The following is an 18054-nucleotide window of genomic DNA, read 5'->3' as shown; positions in this document are numbered from 1 at the left end:
GCTTTATGATTTGTAAACATCGTGTGAAATAGGGTAGGTCTCCTCGTGTAATGCTAGAGCGCCTAAGGGGACACAAAAGGTCATCGAATTAGGGTAACTTCCAGGCAAAATTAGAAACAGCTGCCCAAGCCTCCCCCCAACCTCGTTACTCCCTTGGAGTCTTCCCAAGTGTGCCTTTCCCCTCGCCCCCTAATTTATTTTATATCCTGCCCCTTCTCTTTCTGCTAATGCTTTAAGGGGTAATGGTGTTGGCCGACTACTCCAGGCAGGATTTGCATTTTAAAACGGGGAAGGAAAACTCTTTTAGACCTCTTTCCCTTCTCTCTCACACACATGCACTCTCTCTTATTATTTGTATATCTTTGCTTTTATTAATTTATTATTATTTTTAGTAATGCTTTAGCCTGTCGATGATGTCATGCTTCTTGAAAATCATGGAAGGGAAGGGATCTGGTTTAACTTTTCCTTTTAGGAAAGAGACGTTTTGTCCTTGGCTAGCCCTGTTCCAGTGCTTCCTTGATGAAGGCAGGAGTTTTGCTTTTTCAGGGTTCACTGGTCATGCTCCATCCAGCAGGAAACTGGCGGACCTGCCCCACTCGCTTCTGACCACTTAAAACACTGAATAGATTTCTTTTAATCCTTATTAATGTTTCTCACTGAATGGGAAGTTGGTCTAGGTAACTCTTCAAACTCAAGATTCATGATTCTGCTCAAATAGCTCAGAGCACATGATGTTAGAAATAATGTTCATTTATTTTTTTTATTTTTCAGTATTTAGTGAGTTCATACAGGGTAGCTTTTTCCTCCTCTCAAAAACCTTCTTAACGAATGAGGATCTAAAGTAACTCAAATGGGTCTGGAGAAACCATTCCACTCCTTTCTTCCATATATTCCAAGTTAGGCCATTGTGAATAAAGTAATTAGAAGATTAGCAATAAAGTGATTTAAATAAATTTATTTTTTATTCTCTAAACCTGATTATTGTGAGGGCTACGTAAGGGAGGGCAAATGTTCCCCCCAGCCAGGTGCTGTCCTCAGTTAATGGCTCCTGCCTAGAGCATGACCGGAGGAAAATTCTGAAGCTGCATTTGGCGCATAAAGGGAAAAGTATCATGATTACTTACTATTCACTCAAGTTAATATTTGCTATTAAATATAGCTAGTTTCTTTATCATCCTGTAAATGTTTTCCTGCTAGTGAAAGCATAAAACTATAGCACTTATTGATTTTTTTCTCGGCCTTTGATTCTGTTACAGATTAATTTGATCTAGAGTCCTAGCTATCGACTCTTAAATTAAAATTGCACCTCAGTTTTTACTCCAAGAATCAGCAGGTTATCTGGCTAAGTGATAATCTCAGAAATGGACCCTGTCTCCCAATAAGACAGAGGGATTTCTTGTGGGACAAAAACTGATGAGAAAGACTCTGCCTGGTGTTGGAGTCCACGGTGGACTTTTGTTCTCCGTCTCCTTTGCTGTGGGACCACTGACAAGTTACATGATTGTGACTTCATTTTCCTTGTCTATATAGAACCGTAATACAAGCACCTGCTTATAACGTAAGTCTATTGGAATTATGAATGACATTGACAATACCCGAGAAAGTGCATCACATTCTGTGGTAAAAAGGTTAGCGCAGCATCTCTGAATGGTGGAGGGGCTGGGGAGTGCTGAGGCAGCAGCGTGAGTCTGGCTGGCTGGCCTCGTTGGCTCTTGTAATGATGCTGCTGTTTTCTTTTAAATTCCTTTTTAATTGAAACTGTTGGTCATCCCTTTGTTGAAAATATTATATGTACACATTTTTAAACCCTTAATACTTTCCTCCTTGTTTGGATATGTTATGAGACTGACATCTGTGGGAACAGGGTTACTGGAAGAATGGGAGGACCAATTAAAGTTGTTGACTTTTGAGTTTGTCTCCAAGAAAAAAGGTCATGAAAGATTTCAAGGCTTTCTAAATTATTATACTTATTCCCATTTAGTGTTTTGAAATTTTATATCCATATGGGTAAATGAAGGAGTGAATATTGATTTAAATGAATGATTTCATGGAAAACCTGAAATTCATTGGCACCAGATAAAATTGCAAATTTTATCATTTTAGAGCTGGAAGAAACTACCGGGAGCTATTAAATTTTACTTTCTCCATTTGCAGATGGCAGAAAGACCAACCAGGAGGACACAGCAGTGGTCTAGGAAAGAGATGCTGATGAGATCTGGGTCTGAAGCTTAGGCAGTGGGGATGGCCTGGATTCAGGAAACCTTTCTGAGGCAGAGAATCAACAGAATTTGGTAACAGGGGGTTATAGAGGGGGAGCAGTGAGGGGATAGCAGACTTGAGAAGGATGGAGATTTCAACCTCTGTAGCTGAGCAATTGGTCCTTATTGCAGGGATCTCTGGCAGACCCACTTCCTTTAACTAAACTGACCTTAAGCATCTTGTGTTCCTACCTTCTTGGCCGGGAGATGCAGTTGCCAGCTTGTTAGGCGCTGTGGTAAGATAAGACTGCCTTGACTTTTTTCTCATTAATTCACTCCGTAGATACTTAGTGAGCATCTACTGTATATTTAGCATCACTCCCTTCTGAGGATGTAAAGGGAAGACATAGTGTATGCCCTGGAGGAAGTTATAGTCTAACAGGGAGAAACAGATATGTAAACAGACAGACAGGCGCGATAAGTGTATATGACAGAAGGCTCTACATCAGGGTTTCTCCACCTCAGCACTGTTGACATTTTGGAGTGGATACTTTTTTGTTGCTGGGGGCTGTCCTCTGCATTCTAAGATTGAACTCGGTTACCTGAGGGGTACTCTAGATATTAAACCAATTTGCTATTTTTCCTCTTTAATTTGAGGGGTGACTCAGGGGTCTCGAGGATTTGTGAGCTTGTTTTGCAGGAGAAAGACAATGCCTTCCGGGAGGTTGTGATCACCAAATGGCCGGCCCTTAGCAGCGTTGAAGCCCAGAGGTCAGATTGCCCAGGAGCTTACTGGGAGTGACCCCTTTGTTTCCCTGAAGCTCCTTCTGAGAAGCCCCTTAGCTCTATAAACACCCCAGCTTTCTGTTCTTGGGGAGGTGGATTTGAGCGAACCCAGGCTCCCACCTACTCATTTGGCCAATTCAAATAAATCTTTCTCTATCTCCAAGCACGGATGTCTCAGTGTTTGACTTGCTGGGCATTGGGCACACACACTTGAGATTAAGAGGTTTGGTATCAGGATCTTTAGCAGCATCCCTGGCCTTTACCCCCTAGATACCAGTAGCACCCTACCCCCAGTTTTTTGGGGTTTTTTTTGCTGAGGAAGATTAACCCTGAGCTAACATCTATGCCAATCCTCCTCTACTTTGTGTGTGGGACACCACCACAGCATGGCTGGTGAGTGGAGTAGGTCCACACCCAGGATCTGAACCCATGAACCCGGGCCGCTGAAGCAGAGTGCGCAGAACTTTAACCACTGGGCCATGGGGCTGGGCCCCCCACCCCCAATTTTGATGACCAAAAGTGTCTTCAGACATTGTCAAGTATCCCATGGGGGCAAAATCCGTCCTGGTTGAGAATATGAGCAATACCACTAATCAATATGGTACCATGAGGACACAGAGGAGAAGGTAAGTCATTCTACCTGGGTGGAGTCAGAGGAGACCCAGTTTGGGCCATATTAAGAAAAGGGTGGGTGATCCTCAGGTGATCAGGTGAGCTTTAAGAACTGGGTCTTCCACAAGAGGGAGCATTTGAGAAGATAGCACCTCATCTATGGCAGGTCATTTGGTGGCTTGAAAGACTGGCAAAAGAAGAGACCAGAGAGATAGGCAGCCCAAGAAATGAAAAGCCTTTTATATCATATAAGAGATGTAAAAATCTGGATTTTATCTTATAGGCAGAAGAAGCCATTGAAGCATTTTAAGCAAGGAATCATATAGTCAGACTTGCAATTTAGAAAAGTGCCTTCGTGGACAAGGTGGAAGGTTAATTGAAAAGGGAAGAGGATGGAGGCAGAGAGACTAGCAAGGAGACTTGCAATAATGCAGGTCGAGGTGGGGAATATGAGTTATGTTCAGAGGAAAAGGTGATGACTCTCAGTACTCTGGTCAAAGTGACTGGGTGCATGGGGCTGACATCCAGCTGAGGGAATACAAGAGAAGAAACAGATTTTGTTTAAAGGCAGGTGGGCACAGTAAAGTCAGGGTTAGACATACTGAGCTAGCAGTGTCTATAGGGTATCTGTCTGGAAATGCACAGTAGACAGTTGAATATTTACATTTGATGCTCAGGACAAATGGTGCTTCTCCAACATGGCCTCAGCTTTCTCGGTGGGGACCTCAGGAGACACGAGCACAGACTCTCCACCACCGTGCTTGTCGCTGGGTTGAGCTTTGGACCCACCCCTAACTGGCCATCCACCCTTGCCAGTTGGGTTAGATGCTTTGTAGGCTTTGAGGCCTCTCTTGGCTCTTTCCTTTAGGACTTAAAAAGCTGATCAGGAAAAAAGTCAGGGGGCTTGATCTGAGGCCCAGTTTCCTTAGGCCTGCACTCTGGTTTTGACATTATAATCAAGTGCAGAGCTGGCCTAAGCCAGCCACTCCATAATTCCTTTACCCCAAACCCCATCCTAGTGCCCACTCAGCCTTTCAGGTATACGGCTGTTCCTTGATTTTTAGGTAATCTTTCTCTTCAGAGCAGGAGGTATCCCTGATTGCCACATGGAAGGGAAGACAGGGAACCACTGACAGAGAACACAGCGCACGGAAAAGTGACCGCTGGTAGCTTTGGCTCCATTATACTTCCATCTGGACTCTCTCTGTTCCCATCACTAAAGAAACATTTCCTGCTTCTGGTGACATGTGTGACCCTGAGGACTTATTTTGTACGTTGTCCAGTTCAGTGTTGTGTTATGGAGGGAATGGGGCCTGTCAGGGGTGGGGGGGTGAGGGGTTGGGGGGGTGGAGATCCTAGAACAGTGCTTCCAACCTTTTCCCATTATGGCAAACATGGAAAATGATACTCTTCGAATGGCATACTGGGGCAAAGTTGAGGGGATTTGAGGGTATCTGTATAGGGCTTGGTGAGAAAGTGATATTTTTTATATATAATCATGGTAAGAAAAATAAAATGCAAAGTATTAGTGATTCAATATCAGTAAATTAAATTTGTATACTAATATTTTCAAAATGTAAGATAGAATCTTGAGTTTGCTTCCACAGATACAAATTTTACGTTTGAAATGGTTACATGAAATTCCTAATCAAGACTTTTTAATAAGCCCTTTAAATTTTTGTTACTGATTAGAAAAGTGTTCACACAATTTAAAAAGTTTCGTGTATTTATATATTTTCCAGCTTTCTTGAGGTATACTGACAAATACAAATTGTATATATTTAAGGCATACGAGGTGATGATTTGATATACGTATACATTGTGAAATGATTAAAAGTTTTGAAAACCATTTTTACAACCACTTAAAAATTTACGTCTTAAAGGATCGAATGTCTTTCATCGACAAGGGTAATTTTGATATTTATTGTGATGATGTAACTGGATTTCAAGTCTAATCAAACTTTTTCATAACGAGTATCTCAAGATAACGATGAGACGTCCGGGATCCCAGCAGGTGCAGGAGCCGCGGGGCTGGAGTGGAAGCTGCAGTGAGCGCAGGAGCGCGCGCCCAGCGGGAACCCCGCCCCGCGCCCCGGCCGCGCTGTGCGCTGCGCAGCCGCCTTGCGCACTGGAGCCGAAACTAAGCTCGCGGATCCGAGTGGGTGGACGGAGACCCTAGCAGAGCCCAGAGGCTTGCAGGTCAGTGAGTGTTGAATGGCTCTTATGTTACTAGCTGGAGGCTTGTGGGCGTGCCAGCTGACCCCACTTGGTTGCCTTCTGCAAAGTCTGGGTGGAGGCTACTTTGGGCTGGAGGGCTCCCAGCGCCTCCCTTCCCCTCAACCCTCAAGCTGCCCCGTGGGCTGAGAAAATCGGTGTTAGACTGCACATGTGTGCTCTATTCACGGCACAAGAGGCGAGGAGCTGCTCTAGAGCGGTGATTCCCACTTTAGCACGCGTCAGAATCACCTGGAGGGCTTGTTAAACGACGGATTGCCGGACTTCCCTCCCCGCCACCCTCGTCCCCTGTTTTGATTCAGCAGGTCAGGGTGGGGCCTGAGAATTTGCATTTCTAACAAGTTTCCAGTTTATGCCGTAATCACACATTGAGAACCACTGTCACAGAGGTTAAACAAAAGTGTTTTCTAAATACTCCACTTCAAGCACCCCCTTCTCACTCCCTTAACTTGGTTTATTTTTCTTAAGAGCACTTACCATTCCTTGACATTATATATAATGTATTTATCTGCTTTTCGTTTGTCCTTGGTGAGGTCCAGGGGAGCAGGAGCTTTGTTTTGCACTCTCTCATAGTCCCATCGTCTAGAACAGTGCCTGGTACTTAGTAGGAGCTAAAAGATATTTGTTGCTTGAGTGAGCATGCCTTTTGGAAGGCATCAGCCAAAGCTGAAACCATGAGAGTGAAAAGGTCAGGAAGAGGGGGTAAGAGGAAAAAGGAGAAGGGCTGAGGACAGACCCAGGAGTACATGGACATTTAATGGAATAACAGAAATGAGAAGTAGAGCCGAAAGCTAGGAGCCAAGCCGAGTGCAGCAGCAGCGTGGAAACCCACAGAGGAGAGATTTTCAGAAAGGGAGGAGATACCAAGAATAAACAGCAGAGATCATCCAAGATGAAAGGAGTGAAAAGTCCTTAAGACTTGTCAATTAGAAGATTTCTCAATGATTTTGCTAAAAATAACTTAAGATGTGCAGAATATCGGGGGCAGATTGCTTTGGGTTGATTAGTGAATGGTGGATGAAAAAGAGGGAAAAAATGAGTGTGGATTATTTATTCAAGGATTTGGCCATGAAGGAATGGCGAGAGGGGGATGCAGTTCAAAAGAGAGTGTTTTTTTCTCTCTCTCCCTCTGTATTTGGTGTGCGTGTGTATAACATAAAAAGGATTAGAGCATAATTTTATGTTATAGGAAAGGAGTCTGTACAGACTTGTTGAATATACAGGACTGTGTAACAATAACCAAAGGTCAAAGTCATGGTCCTAGAGGAGTCGAGGGGATAGACTCAAGAATGGGATGGATGGCTAGGATGGATGGCCCCTCACCCTCTGAGACCATTAGGAAAGATTGAGCGGGGCCAGTTTTGAGGCCTGGGCTGGAAGTGGAGGGGGTTCATGTATGAGAGCCTCCATTTTCTCTGGGAGCTGGTACAAAGTCATTTTCTAATGGCGAGGCAGGAGTGGGTAAGAAGTGTAAGAAGGATGGCAAATGCTTGAAGTAATTGCAGTGGGAAATAGAATCAACCAGTGGCATCAGATGGCCCCAGATTGGGCATAATGTTAAAAAAACTTTGGCAAGCAGGAATGCTGTATTGGTTCTGTCACCAGCTTCTAACTCACCCACTCCCTCACTGTTTTTCTTTTTCCAAAAGATTCATTCTTGTCATGAGGCATATGTTAAAGCTTCAGAAGCTTGAAAAAACACAGACAAAACCTCTTTACTGGTGTTTTCTAAGGCAGGAATGCTGGTAGGAGCAGCTGCAATTGAAATATACTCCCAGATGCAAGCAGGGATGGGAGGAGAGCAGGTGGAGACAGTTAATTACCAGGAGAAAAGTGGACTTGGTCATTATTATAGGCAGCAGGGTGGAAAACACATTGGTTTGACTCAGAGCTTTCTGTTGTGGTTAATTAAGTGTAGGATCCCAGGGAATGAACTCAACAAACCCACTCAACAAACTCAACAAAGACCCACTATTCCTTTTTTATTTGTGTAACAACAAAAGGAAGCAAACCCAGAAAACACAATTCTAGGTCGGGGGAACAGAGGCCTCTCATGAGCAAAAGAGACAGGACTTGTCACCCTATTCCCAGAACTAAATCAGATCCCAGACACAGGCCCTCTTAAGAGTAGCCTAAATATTCTTACGGAAGGATGCTGCTGAAACGCTGTAGCTAAGCACTGAAAACTTTGATCCCAGCCTTTCCCCTGAGGCCTTGTGATACTTTATAGATAACTGATCTGGAGAAAAGTACCCAAACTTTCCCATGACTATCACTTACTAATTACAAACTAACACTAATTTTTGGGACCCAAAATATCACTGTTTGCCCTCAACATTTTGAGCTTATGGGGGTTAGGTGATAAATGAACTGAATTCTGGTCCAAGTTCACCTTTGGGCAGGTCTAGTGGGACTGTGGATTCATCCTATGGTTATGTACCCTGCCTGCCACGTGAGTAGGTAGAGTAAGTGATCTTAGCAACTGACAGAATTCCTACGTTGGTGCATTCGCTCACTGAGTAAGGGCTATTCTGGTACGAAGCGCCCAGTGGAGGGCCAGAATTGTACATCGGAAGCATGACCACATACCTGGAGAATCGCAGCGGTGAGTGTCACCATCCGAGGCGTGAAGGATGTGGGTATGATGGTTCCTACCTCACTCCCATTCACTTCCCAGGTTAGCCACCACAAAACACTGACAGGTCTTGGAGAATGACAATGCGTTACTGTAAACCCAACCGAGTGATGACGACTCCTTGTAGCTCCTCTTCCAAATGGGGTCTTCTTCTTCTTCTTTTTTTTTTTTTTAAGATTTTATCTTTCCTTTTTCTCCCGAAGCCCCTCTGGTACATAGTTGTGTATTTTTAGTTGTGGGTCCTTCTAGTTGTGGCATGTGGGATGCCATCCCAGCATGGCTTGATGAGCAGTGCCACATGCGAGCCCAGGATCCGAACCGACGGAACCCTGGGCTGCCAAAGCGGATCGAGAACTTAACCACTCGGCCCCGGGGTCAGCCCCCAAATGGGATCTTCTTATTGAAGCGACTCAAACAGCCCCTGACACTCAGTTTGCAGTTACTGATCTGGGATTTAGCTTCAGTATATCTTTTTAAAACTCTATTTTCACCATGTACACCAATAACTGTCTAGATGCAATCATTAGTTTTATATTTTTATTGCCTGTCACTCTTTTTATATCCTTGTCCGTGTCTGTTTATCAGTTTCTTCACTTTAAAATAGGGATAATTGTAACTTTCTCAGAGTAATTGGGAAGAAAATCAAATAATCTTTGTAAATCGCATGTAGTTAAGTGCTCAATGTGTTACCTGTTAGCTCAGATAATTGGGGATGAGCATCTGGGATCATGTGTTTTTCACCTCATTGTTTATTTTGCAGGAATCATTTTCAAGTTATTTAGTGAGATGATAAACTTTCTGAATCCTTGCATGAGTCTTCTTTTCCTCCACTTGAATGCTGATTTTGCTGGGTAACGGATTCCAGGTTCAGCTTTGTCCCATTGGGAAATCGAATGGCAATCTAATTTCCATTGCTTTATAGGTAACATATTTCTGTATAAGAACTCTTGATTCCCTTTGTCCTAGGCTTTGTCTAGGATGGGATCTTTTTTCATTAGTTAGTCTAGGGACTCAGTGGGCCCTTTTAATCTGAAAATCTGGGGCATTTTCATCGTTCTAACCCTCACCACCATTCTTTCTGTTGTTTCTGTAACATCTGTCATTCAGATGTTGGACTATCTGGATCCATTCTTCATGTCTCATCATTTTCCTTTTTGTTAATTTGCTAATTAGTACTGTCCATTCTGCTATAAACCAGCCCATAAATCTTTTCTATTTTCTGTCTTTTAGGGATTCCTCAATATTCCTGGCTCATTGATGGAAGGTTTTGTTCCCCAGAGCTTGTTTTTGGATTTAATAGGTCATGGGAGGTAAGGTAGATGTGTGTGCTCAGGTTTCCTTCTTGATTCACATTCCTTGGTTCTCTTTTGGTTTGTCTGTTCCTTTAATTAGACTGTACATTTTAAGGTGGAAGTCTTTATACTATGCCTCTCTATTCTATACTTCTTAAACTACTGTTTCCTGGTTTTCAAAGACCTTACATCCCCAGGTTATTTCTCCCCATACAGCCTCTTCTTTAGTTTCCCACCTCTTTTATCTCCAGTGGCACCTGGAATGGTCTCCGCTCATTCCAAAAGCTGTCCACGGCCCACATTCCTCTCTTCAGGGAGCCTAGATTGCATCTAGCTCTGCAGTGATTCTCCACCAAGCATGAGAATTGCCTGTAATTGCCCCCCAAAGAGATCTAGACCTGCTGAATCAGAATCTCTGCTCATCAGACCTGGGCATCTTCTTTTCCCCCTTATATAAGCTCCACAGGTGATTCTGAGGCAAACCCGGGTTAAGAACCTCGCGGCCGCCTTCTCCTCCCCGCTGGCTGCGGGTCCCTAAGGCGGGACGGCCCCCTGCCCAGGAGGTGGTTGGAGAGGTTCTCGCGCCGCAGCCCCACCTCACGTCTTCCAAGGACGTCGGAGGAGGTAGGCGCCGGCGATCCCGCTGCCCGAGAGTCCCGCCAAGCGGCCCAGCAACTGGGACGGCCCCCAGACTAGACCCTCGAGCTGCCACTCATGCCCAACCGTCGCCCTGGCCGCGCGCCGCGGGGCTGGCCTGTGGGCCCGGGCGCACCCCGCCGGCCCCGGGCACTGGTGCGCAGGCGCGCGGGCCGCCCCCGCCGCTGCTCGGTCCGGGCCGCTAGTCCAGGCAGCGCCTTCGACTCTCCCGGGCCCGCAACGGCAGCGCCGGCGCCGGGGGCGAGACGGTGAGGGCGGCCGGGCAGGGCGGGCCCGCTGAGGGGTCTCGTCTGGGGGCCGCCCCAGTTGCGGGGCCGCACTCCGCCAGGGGCGGTGAGAGACGTTGGGGGCCGGGCGGGGAAGGGGACCCCGGCCTGGGCAGAATGGGGAGGGGCTGGCGAGGGCAGGGCGTTGACTCCGGCGAGGGCAAGCGGGGAGGCTGCCCGCGGGTTTGGGCTGAGAAAGGAGGCTGGTGCGAGCGCCCTTATGGGGCGCCCTGCCTGCGCTGGGGAAGGCGGGCTTGCGTTGCCCTCCACCCCAGTCCTGGTTCCCAGAGAGTCCACGAGAGATTCTATCTGATACGATGTTTGCAGTGTAGACTCACCCCAAACGAACCCCAGTGAACGCTTCCGCGAAAACGAGACGGGAACTTGGACTTCTCACACCTTAGCCAATGGCAGGGACTCCTTGAGACGCACGTGGGTTAATCAACACAGGTTGAGCTTTACAGTTTGAATTGGGGACTTGGGGGATGGGCTTCACAAGTTTGAGAAAACCCTCACCATATTGCTTCTGCCTTAACCACTTTTAAAACTCTCATCTCCGTTTTATATTCCGCTCTTGGTCGTTTTATTTTTTACGTTTTTGGTGGGGGGTTGTCTGCTTTTCCTCGTGAGCACTGTTTCTGTCTTAAATCCCGTAGGGTGCAATGTCTGAACAAGAGCGTATGCAGGAATGCCTGAGGAAAGAAATAAGGTCACTTCTCATTTCCACCAAAGATGGTTTGACCCCGCAGCAGTTGGAAAAGGAGTACCTTTCCATGGTTGGCAACCATTTACCACTCCGAATCCTTGGGTATCGGTCCACTATGGAACTCGTGTTGGACATGCCTGATGTTGTCAGTGTCTGCCCCTGTGGGGATGGTACTGTAATACTGAAAGGTAGGTTTAAGATTCGAAGGTCTAGAAACTTTGTAAGAATAACTCATTTAGTAAAGAATTGTTCCACCAATTATCCTGCCTCCCAGGCAGGGGATTTTAATTCTTTGAAGGGGAGGGGGTCATAGGCACCTTTGAGGTTTTGGGTAGAATTAGAGCTTTAGCAAAATCAAGAAACCTTTCCTCAGAAAGATGTGCATTCATAAAAACTACATCTTGCATATGATTTCAGATTATTGCACCATTAGGAGGAACATAACAGTGGGACTTTTTAGTTATGAAATCATGCTTTAAGTTTCATGAAGCACAAAAAAAATCATAGGGAAGTTTATTATTTATCTTCAGAGTTTCAGATCTTTAAGGAGTCAATTAGTAGTAGTAAGAATATATTGGGCTTTATCTTTCTCCATCCTCTGGTACAGGAGCTAACAAGCCCATTTCTTGCTAAACTGCAAGAAATAGAGGAACTGAGGGTTCCTGTTTATCATGCTACCTAGATGCACAGTTCCTTGGAGAGTTAAAAATTGTCTGTATTACCATAAATGCAAAGGATCAAGAAGGGAGTGAATTTTCACCTAAATAAGATTTCTTTTTTCACACCTCCTTAGCCATTCCAGATGAATCCACCAAAGGAATAGCAAGCTTAGTTGCAAAACAGAGGAGCAGCCATAAGGTTCGAAACTCCGTGCAGAAGGGAAGGGCCAGTGTTTGCTCTGGGCCAAGCTCTCGTCCGCGAGTACCTTACCGAGGAAGGGTGCCCCCTATTCTTCCAGCTGTTGTGAAGAGTGAGTTGAAAGACCTTTTGGCATTTTCTCCTGTTCTCCTCTCTGATTTTGAAAAGGCGTTTGCCAAGCGATTTGGACGATCATTCCAGTATGTGCAGTATGGATTCCTCTCTATGTTTGAAGTGCTGAATGCTGCTTCAGATGTAATTTCTGTAGAGCAGACCAGAGGAGGTTCTTTGTTGATGCTAAAGAAGAGCGTATCAGAGGAAAAGCAGAGAGGATGGCCAGCAGGTAAGCATGTTAGCATTCGTAACTATTGTGGTCAGCAAATTCTGGAGCAGTCGTGGCACAGATAGAGGTATGTGAGCTCCAAGAGTTGGTTGAAGTTGAATCCTGGCTCTACCTCTTGCTGAGTGATCTCAGGCAAGTTACTTAAAATGTCTAAACCTTAGTTTCCTCATCTGTATAATAGGAATAATAATACTTGCCTCTTGGAGTTGTGCTGAAGATTAAATGAGACGAGGTCTGTAAAGTGCCTGGCATTTAGTAAGCTCGTAATAAGTGGCAGCTGTTATTATAACACAAGATCAGTGCTCTCTAGGGCACTGAAAATGAACATTAGTTGTATGTGTTCATGTAAAGAAACATGGAAAATGAAAAGTATTAAAAATAATAGCATTTGCTATCTGATCTTTGCTGTCACTGATTTTTGGTATCATGGCAGGCACTGCAGTAATTTATATGGTGTAATGATAACCACTTTTTTTGTATAGCATTTTACCTTGGATTCTCATTGTGGTACCATAGACAGGTAGGGTGGGTAACCTCATCTTATAGATAAGGAAACCAAAGCTCAGGAAAGTCAAATGACTTTTTCAGAGTTACAGGGCTAGAAAAGTAGTACAGCTCTTAATTACTGCTCGTCTAGCGCATTTCCTCCCCCATCAGACCAATGTGATCATTTGTATAGTGTCTCTCTAGACCCTAGACAGTGTAGAATCTATACACTGAGCCTATTTGGGGAATTCTGTGCCTATTTCAGTGATTTTTCTTTTTCTCCAAAATCTGTATTTAGATTAATATGGGTGAACCCTGCGAATGTCATGACTTTACAAACCGGTATTTAAACTCTGGTGTGTAATGTAATTTGATGAGGATATGCAGGGGGTTACATACTCTGGTCAGGGAAAGCTGGGGGGGGCACTGAGTGTTTTGAGTCTAGCCCTCACCCGTATCAGTATTCTTGAGGTGCTCGAATTTAGGGAGACAACTCATGCTATTAAGCTTATAAGAGATTGAGTTGTATACAGCAGTCTGCCAACTTATTGAATAGTGCAGGTGGATATTCCTTTCTAGTGATTGGATTGTTCGTGTTCCCCGTCCGTGGTCTCTTGTTCCTATCATCAGGAGATCTTGGAAGTAAAGGTTTTTTTTTGTGACTTTGATCTTAGAGTAAATAAAGAGCTAGGCTATGGTGAGGTCCAGTGATACACCTTCCATGTTGTACAACAGAATACACCTCTCCACTGGTAGTCCCCTCCCTACAAATCTTGAACAAAAAAAATCTAACTCTAGAATAATATCCTTTATTCTGTAGCTTTTCACCACCCCCCCCCACCACGCATCCTGCTAGGTAGTTATCCAGTTTGAGAAGCATAGTTCTAAGCAGACTCCTTGCTGAGACACCTTTTAGTCTCCTAAACAGCTTTTTAGGTTTTTATCTATTGAAGCCTGCCTTTCTGTAGTTATCTTCAGGTGACCTTAAGTGGAGTTTCAGGTAGCCCCAGCCTTTTCAGTAACACACTTAGGGTCTCTTGGTTTTCTTCTATAGATAACTAATCACTTCCATTATATGTAAATTTTATCACCTTATTATGAAAATATTAAGCTTACTTACTTTAACTTTTAGTTCTGAGTCGAGGGTAATTAGCTCACAGTAGCCTCTATATATAACTGCCAGAAAATAAAGTAGAAATTGCTAGTGACCGTTTTTCTCTCTTCTTTTATTCACAAAAGGTAAAATTTTTACCCAGCCTTTTAGAGTGAAAAAACAAGGGTCATACCCCACAGGCTCCCCAGTAGCAAAGACACGCTTTTCACAACCCACTTCAAACGTGGAACCACCGAAGCAAGTACTGAACGTGGAAAAGGCTTCTAAGTCAAATGTAGTGGAGACCTCAAGGCTGAATCACACTGAAAAATTAAACCAGGTGAGATATCTGAGTTTGGAGATATAAATACACCAAAAATGGGTTTAAGTTAGATCTAATGGAAAAGCTGACCTTTAAAAATTCCAGTCATTTACTTATTTCAGATTTAACTCAAGTATTTTCTATGGCTCTGTGGTTAGGAAGAAGTGCAAGGTGGCAGTGAGAAAAGAGTACAATTTTATCAACTCTGTGGTTTCTACTATTTTCTGCAAATGACTCCCAAATCAGTATTTCTAGTTCCAGCTTCTCACCAAAGTTATAGAAGCATATTTACAACTTACCTCATGAGCATCTTCACCTGAATGGCTGGCCCTGAGCACTGCAGTTCTGCTGTTTTTCTGTGACTGTAGTACTGAAGGGCTTTGAATAAAAACTACTAGAATTTAACCAACAAAGGCTTGGTTAAGATAGCAAGATAACAACTTAAGTAGAGCTCAGAATAAGCACATGGAAATTAAATTCAAGACATAAAAGTGCCTTATTTCTATAACTTAAAAAAATTAGCTTTAGTAACAATTTACATTTAGTAAAATTTATCCATTTTAAATGTACAGTTTGAGTTTTGACAAATGTTTCTAGTCATGTAATCACCATAAAATCAAGAAACGGAACGTTTCCATCATCCCTCAGAAAGTTCCTTCATGCCACTTGGTAGTTAATCTCTTTCTCTAGCTGCAGCCATAGACAGCCACTGCTTTCTATAATTTTGACTTTCCAAGAGTGTCATATAAATGGAATTAAATAACATCTAGCCTTTTGTGTGTAGCTTCTTTAATTTAGCATGGTGCTTTTGAAATTCATCTAGTGTGTATCAATAATTTGTTCTTTTCTCTTGTTGAGTATCATTCCACTGTATTAATAAACCTAAAATTATCATCCATTTCCCATTAGATGATATTTGGGTGGCTTCCTGTTTGGGATATTATGAATAAAGCCACTATGAACAAAGTATGCACACTTTGTATGAACATAGACGTCATTTTTCTTGGGTAAATACCCAGAAATAGGACTGCTGGGTCATACAGAAAATGTATGCTTAGCTTTGGAAAACAGTTTGGCATTTTTTTATAAAGTGGCTGTATGAGTTTTATATAATATATAATTTATATATAATACATAATTTTATCTATCTAATTATATTAATATATGTTAATTATTATTAATACTGTATTAACTATAGTTTCCATGCTGTACATTACATCCCCAGGACTTACTTATTTTCTAACTGGAAGTTTGTTCTTTTGACCACCTCACACGTTTTGCCCACCCCCAGCTCCCTGTCTCTGGCAACCATTCGTCTGTTCTTTGTATCTGTGAGTTTGGGTTTTTGTTGTTTGTTTGTTTAGATTATATAAGTGAGATCGTATGGTATTTGTCTTTCTTTGACTTATTTCACTTAGCTTAATGCCCTCAAGCTTCATCCATGTTGCTGCAAATGGCAAGATTTTCTTTTTTTTTCTGCTGAATAATAATCCATTGTGTATATATGTATACACACATTCCACATTTTCTTTACCCATTCTTCCATCGATGGACACTTACTTTGTCTCCATGTCTTGGCTGTTGTGAATAATGCTGCAATGAACATGGGGGTGCAGGTATCCTTTTGAGTTAGTGTTTTTGTTTCCTTGGGATAAATACCCAGAAGTGGAGTTGCTGGATCATACGGTAGTTTTACTTTTAGTTTTTTGAGGAACCTCTGTATTGTTTTCCATGTGGCTGCACCAGTTCACATTCCCACCAGCAGTGCACCAGGGTTCCCTTTTCTCCACACCCTTACCAACACTTGTTATTTCTTGTCTTTTTGATAAAAGTCCTTCTAACAGATGTGAGGTGATATCTCATTGTGGCTTTGATTTGCATTTCGTGTACCTGTTGACCGTCTGTATGTCTTCTTTGGAAAAATATCTATTCAGATTCTCTGCCCATGTTTTAACTGGAGTGTTTGTTTTTTGCTATTTTATGAGTTCTTTACATATTTTGGATATTAACTCCTCATCAAATATATGATCTGCAAATATTTTCTCCCATTTGGTAGGTTGCCTTTTCATTTTGTTGTTGGTTTCCTTTGCGGTGCTGAAGCTTTTTAGTTTAATGTAGTCCCACTTGGTTTTTCTTTTTGCTTTTGTCGCCTTTATTTTGAGTGACAAATCCAAAAAATCATTGCCAAGACCGATGTCAAGGAGCTTACCATCTATGTTTTCTTCTAGGAGTTTTATGGTTTCAGGTCTTATGTTCAAGTCTTTAGTTCATTTTGAGTTAATTTTTGTATATAGTGTAGAGTTATATCGTTTTTGTAAAAAATAAGTACTCTACTAAGTAAAACCTTTCTGAGTTCTGTGAGCTGCTCTAGCAAATTAATTGAACCCAAGGAGGAGGTCATGGGAACCTCTGATATAGGCACTTGGTCAGAAACACAAGTAATAGCCTGGACTTGTGATTGGCATCTGAAGTGGGGGATAGGGACCGCACACAGCCTTGTGGGACTTGGCCCTTAACTCTCCGGGTAGATAGTGTCAGAATGAGTTGAATTGTAGGATACCCAGCTGCTGTTGGAGAATTGCTTAGATGTGGGGGGAAACCCACACATACCTTGTAATTGGAATCAGAATCTTATAGGTTTTAGAAAAAAATCTGTTTATATCATAAGTTACATTGTTTTTTTGTTAATGTTAAGCCAACTTGATATTGCTGGATGACTCCCACTTGGTCATTATGTATTATCCTTTTTATATATTGCTGGACTTAAGGATTTTTGTGTTTATGTGCATAAGGTATATTGCTCTGTAGTTCTTGTAATGTTTTATCTGATTTTGGAATCATGGTAATACAGTCCTCTTGAAATGAGTTGGTAAGTTTTTCTTTTTTATTCTGAAAGAGTCTGTATTAATTTTTCTTAAACGTTTTGTAGAATTCATCAGTGAAGCAAACTGGGCCTGGGGTTTTCTTTTGAAAAGATTTTCAACTATGGACTCAGTTTCTTTAACAGATAATGAGCTATTCAGATTATCTATTTCTACTTGAATGAAGTTTGGTACTTTATGTCTTTCAAGAAGTTGTCCATTTCATCTAAGTTGTCAAATGTGTTGAAGTAAAGTTATTTATAATATCCACTCAGTATCTTTTTAAGGTCCGTAGGATCTGTGGTGAAGCTCCTTCTCTCATTCCTAATATTGATAATCAGTGTCTTTTCTCTCTCTCTTTTATGATCAGTCTGACTAAAGATTGATCCATTTATTTTTCAAAGAACCAGCTTTTGGTTTTATTGATTTTTCTCTTTTATATTTCATTTATTTCTGTGCTTATCTCTATTATTTCCTTTGTGTTAATTTTCTCCTCTTGCTCTTAAGGTAGACGTTTGATCATTGATTTTTGGTCCCTCTTTTTCTAATATAAACATTTAAGGCTATGAATTTCCTTTAAGTATTTCTTTAGCTGCATCTCAAAAATTTTGATATGTTGTATTTTCATTTTCATTGAGTTCAAAATATTTTCTAGTTCCCGTTGTGATTTCTTCTCTCTTATGGATTATTTGTAAGTATGGTGT

General features: G+C 42.6%; 1 protein-coding gene across 4 annotated transcripts in view; it reads left to right on the top strand.

Annotated features, from left to right (window-relative positions):
* Positions 1–5703: 5703 nt before the first annotated feature.
* The window catches only part of TDRD5 (tudor domain containing 5), an 82853-nt gene continuing 70502 nt past the window's right edge, over positions 5704–18054 (top strand). Inside the window, exons 1-5 of one of the 4 annotated variants that reach the window (XM_044758256.2) lie at positions 5704–5795; positions 9697–9776; positions 11338–11575; positions 12181–12588; positions 14314–14507. In XM_044758256.2, coding sequence (XP_044614191.1) covers positions 11344–11575; positions 12181–12588; positions 14314–14507 — 834 coding nt within the window. In that variant the 5' untranslated portion in view covers positions 5704–5795; positions 9697–9776; positions 11338–11343. Of the gene's footprint in view, positions 5796–9696; positions 9777–10557; positions 10664–11337; positions 11576–12180; positions 12589–14313; positions 14508–18054 lie in introns of those variants that run through there. The other 3 variants (XM_070497604.1, XM_014845287.3, XM_070497605.1) reach the window with 3 other exon arrangements.

This window comes from Equus asinus, chromosome 25, assembly GCF_041296235.1.
Source record: "Equus asinus isolate D_3611 breed Donkey chromosome 25, EquAss-T2T_v2, whole genome shotgun sequence".
In the NCBI taxonomy this organism is placed as follows: domain Eukaryota; kingdom Metazoa; phylum Chordata; class Mammalia; order Perissodactyla; family Equidae; genus Equus; species Equus asinus.
This window is presented reverse-complemented; position numbering and strand designations above follow the sequence as displayed.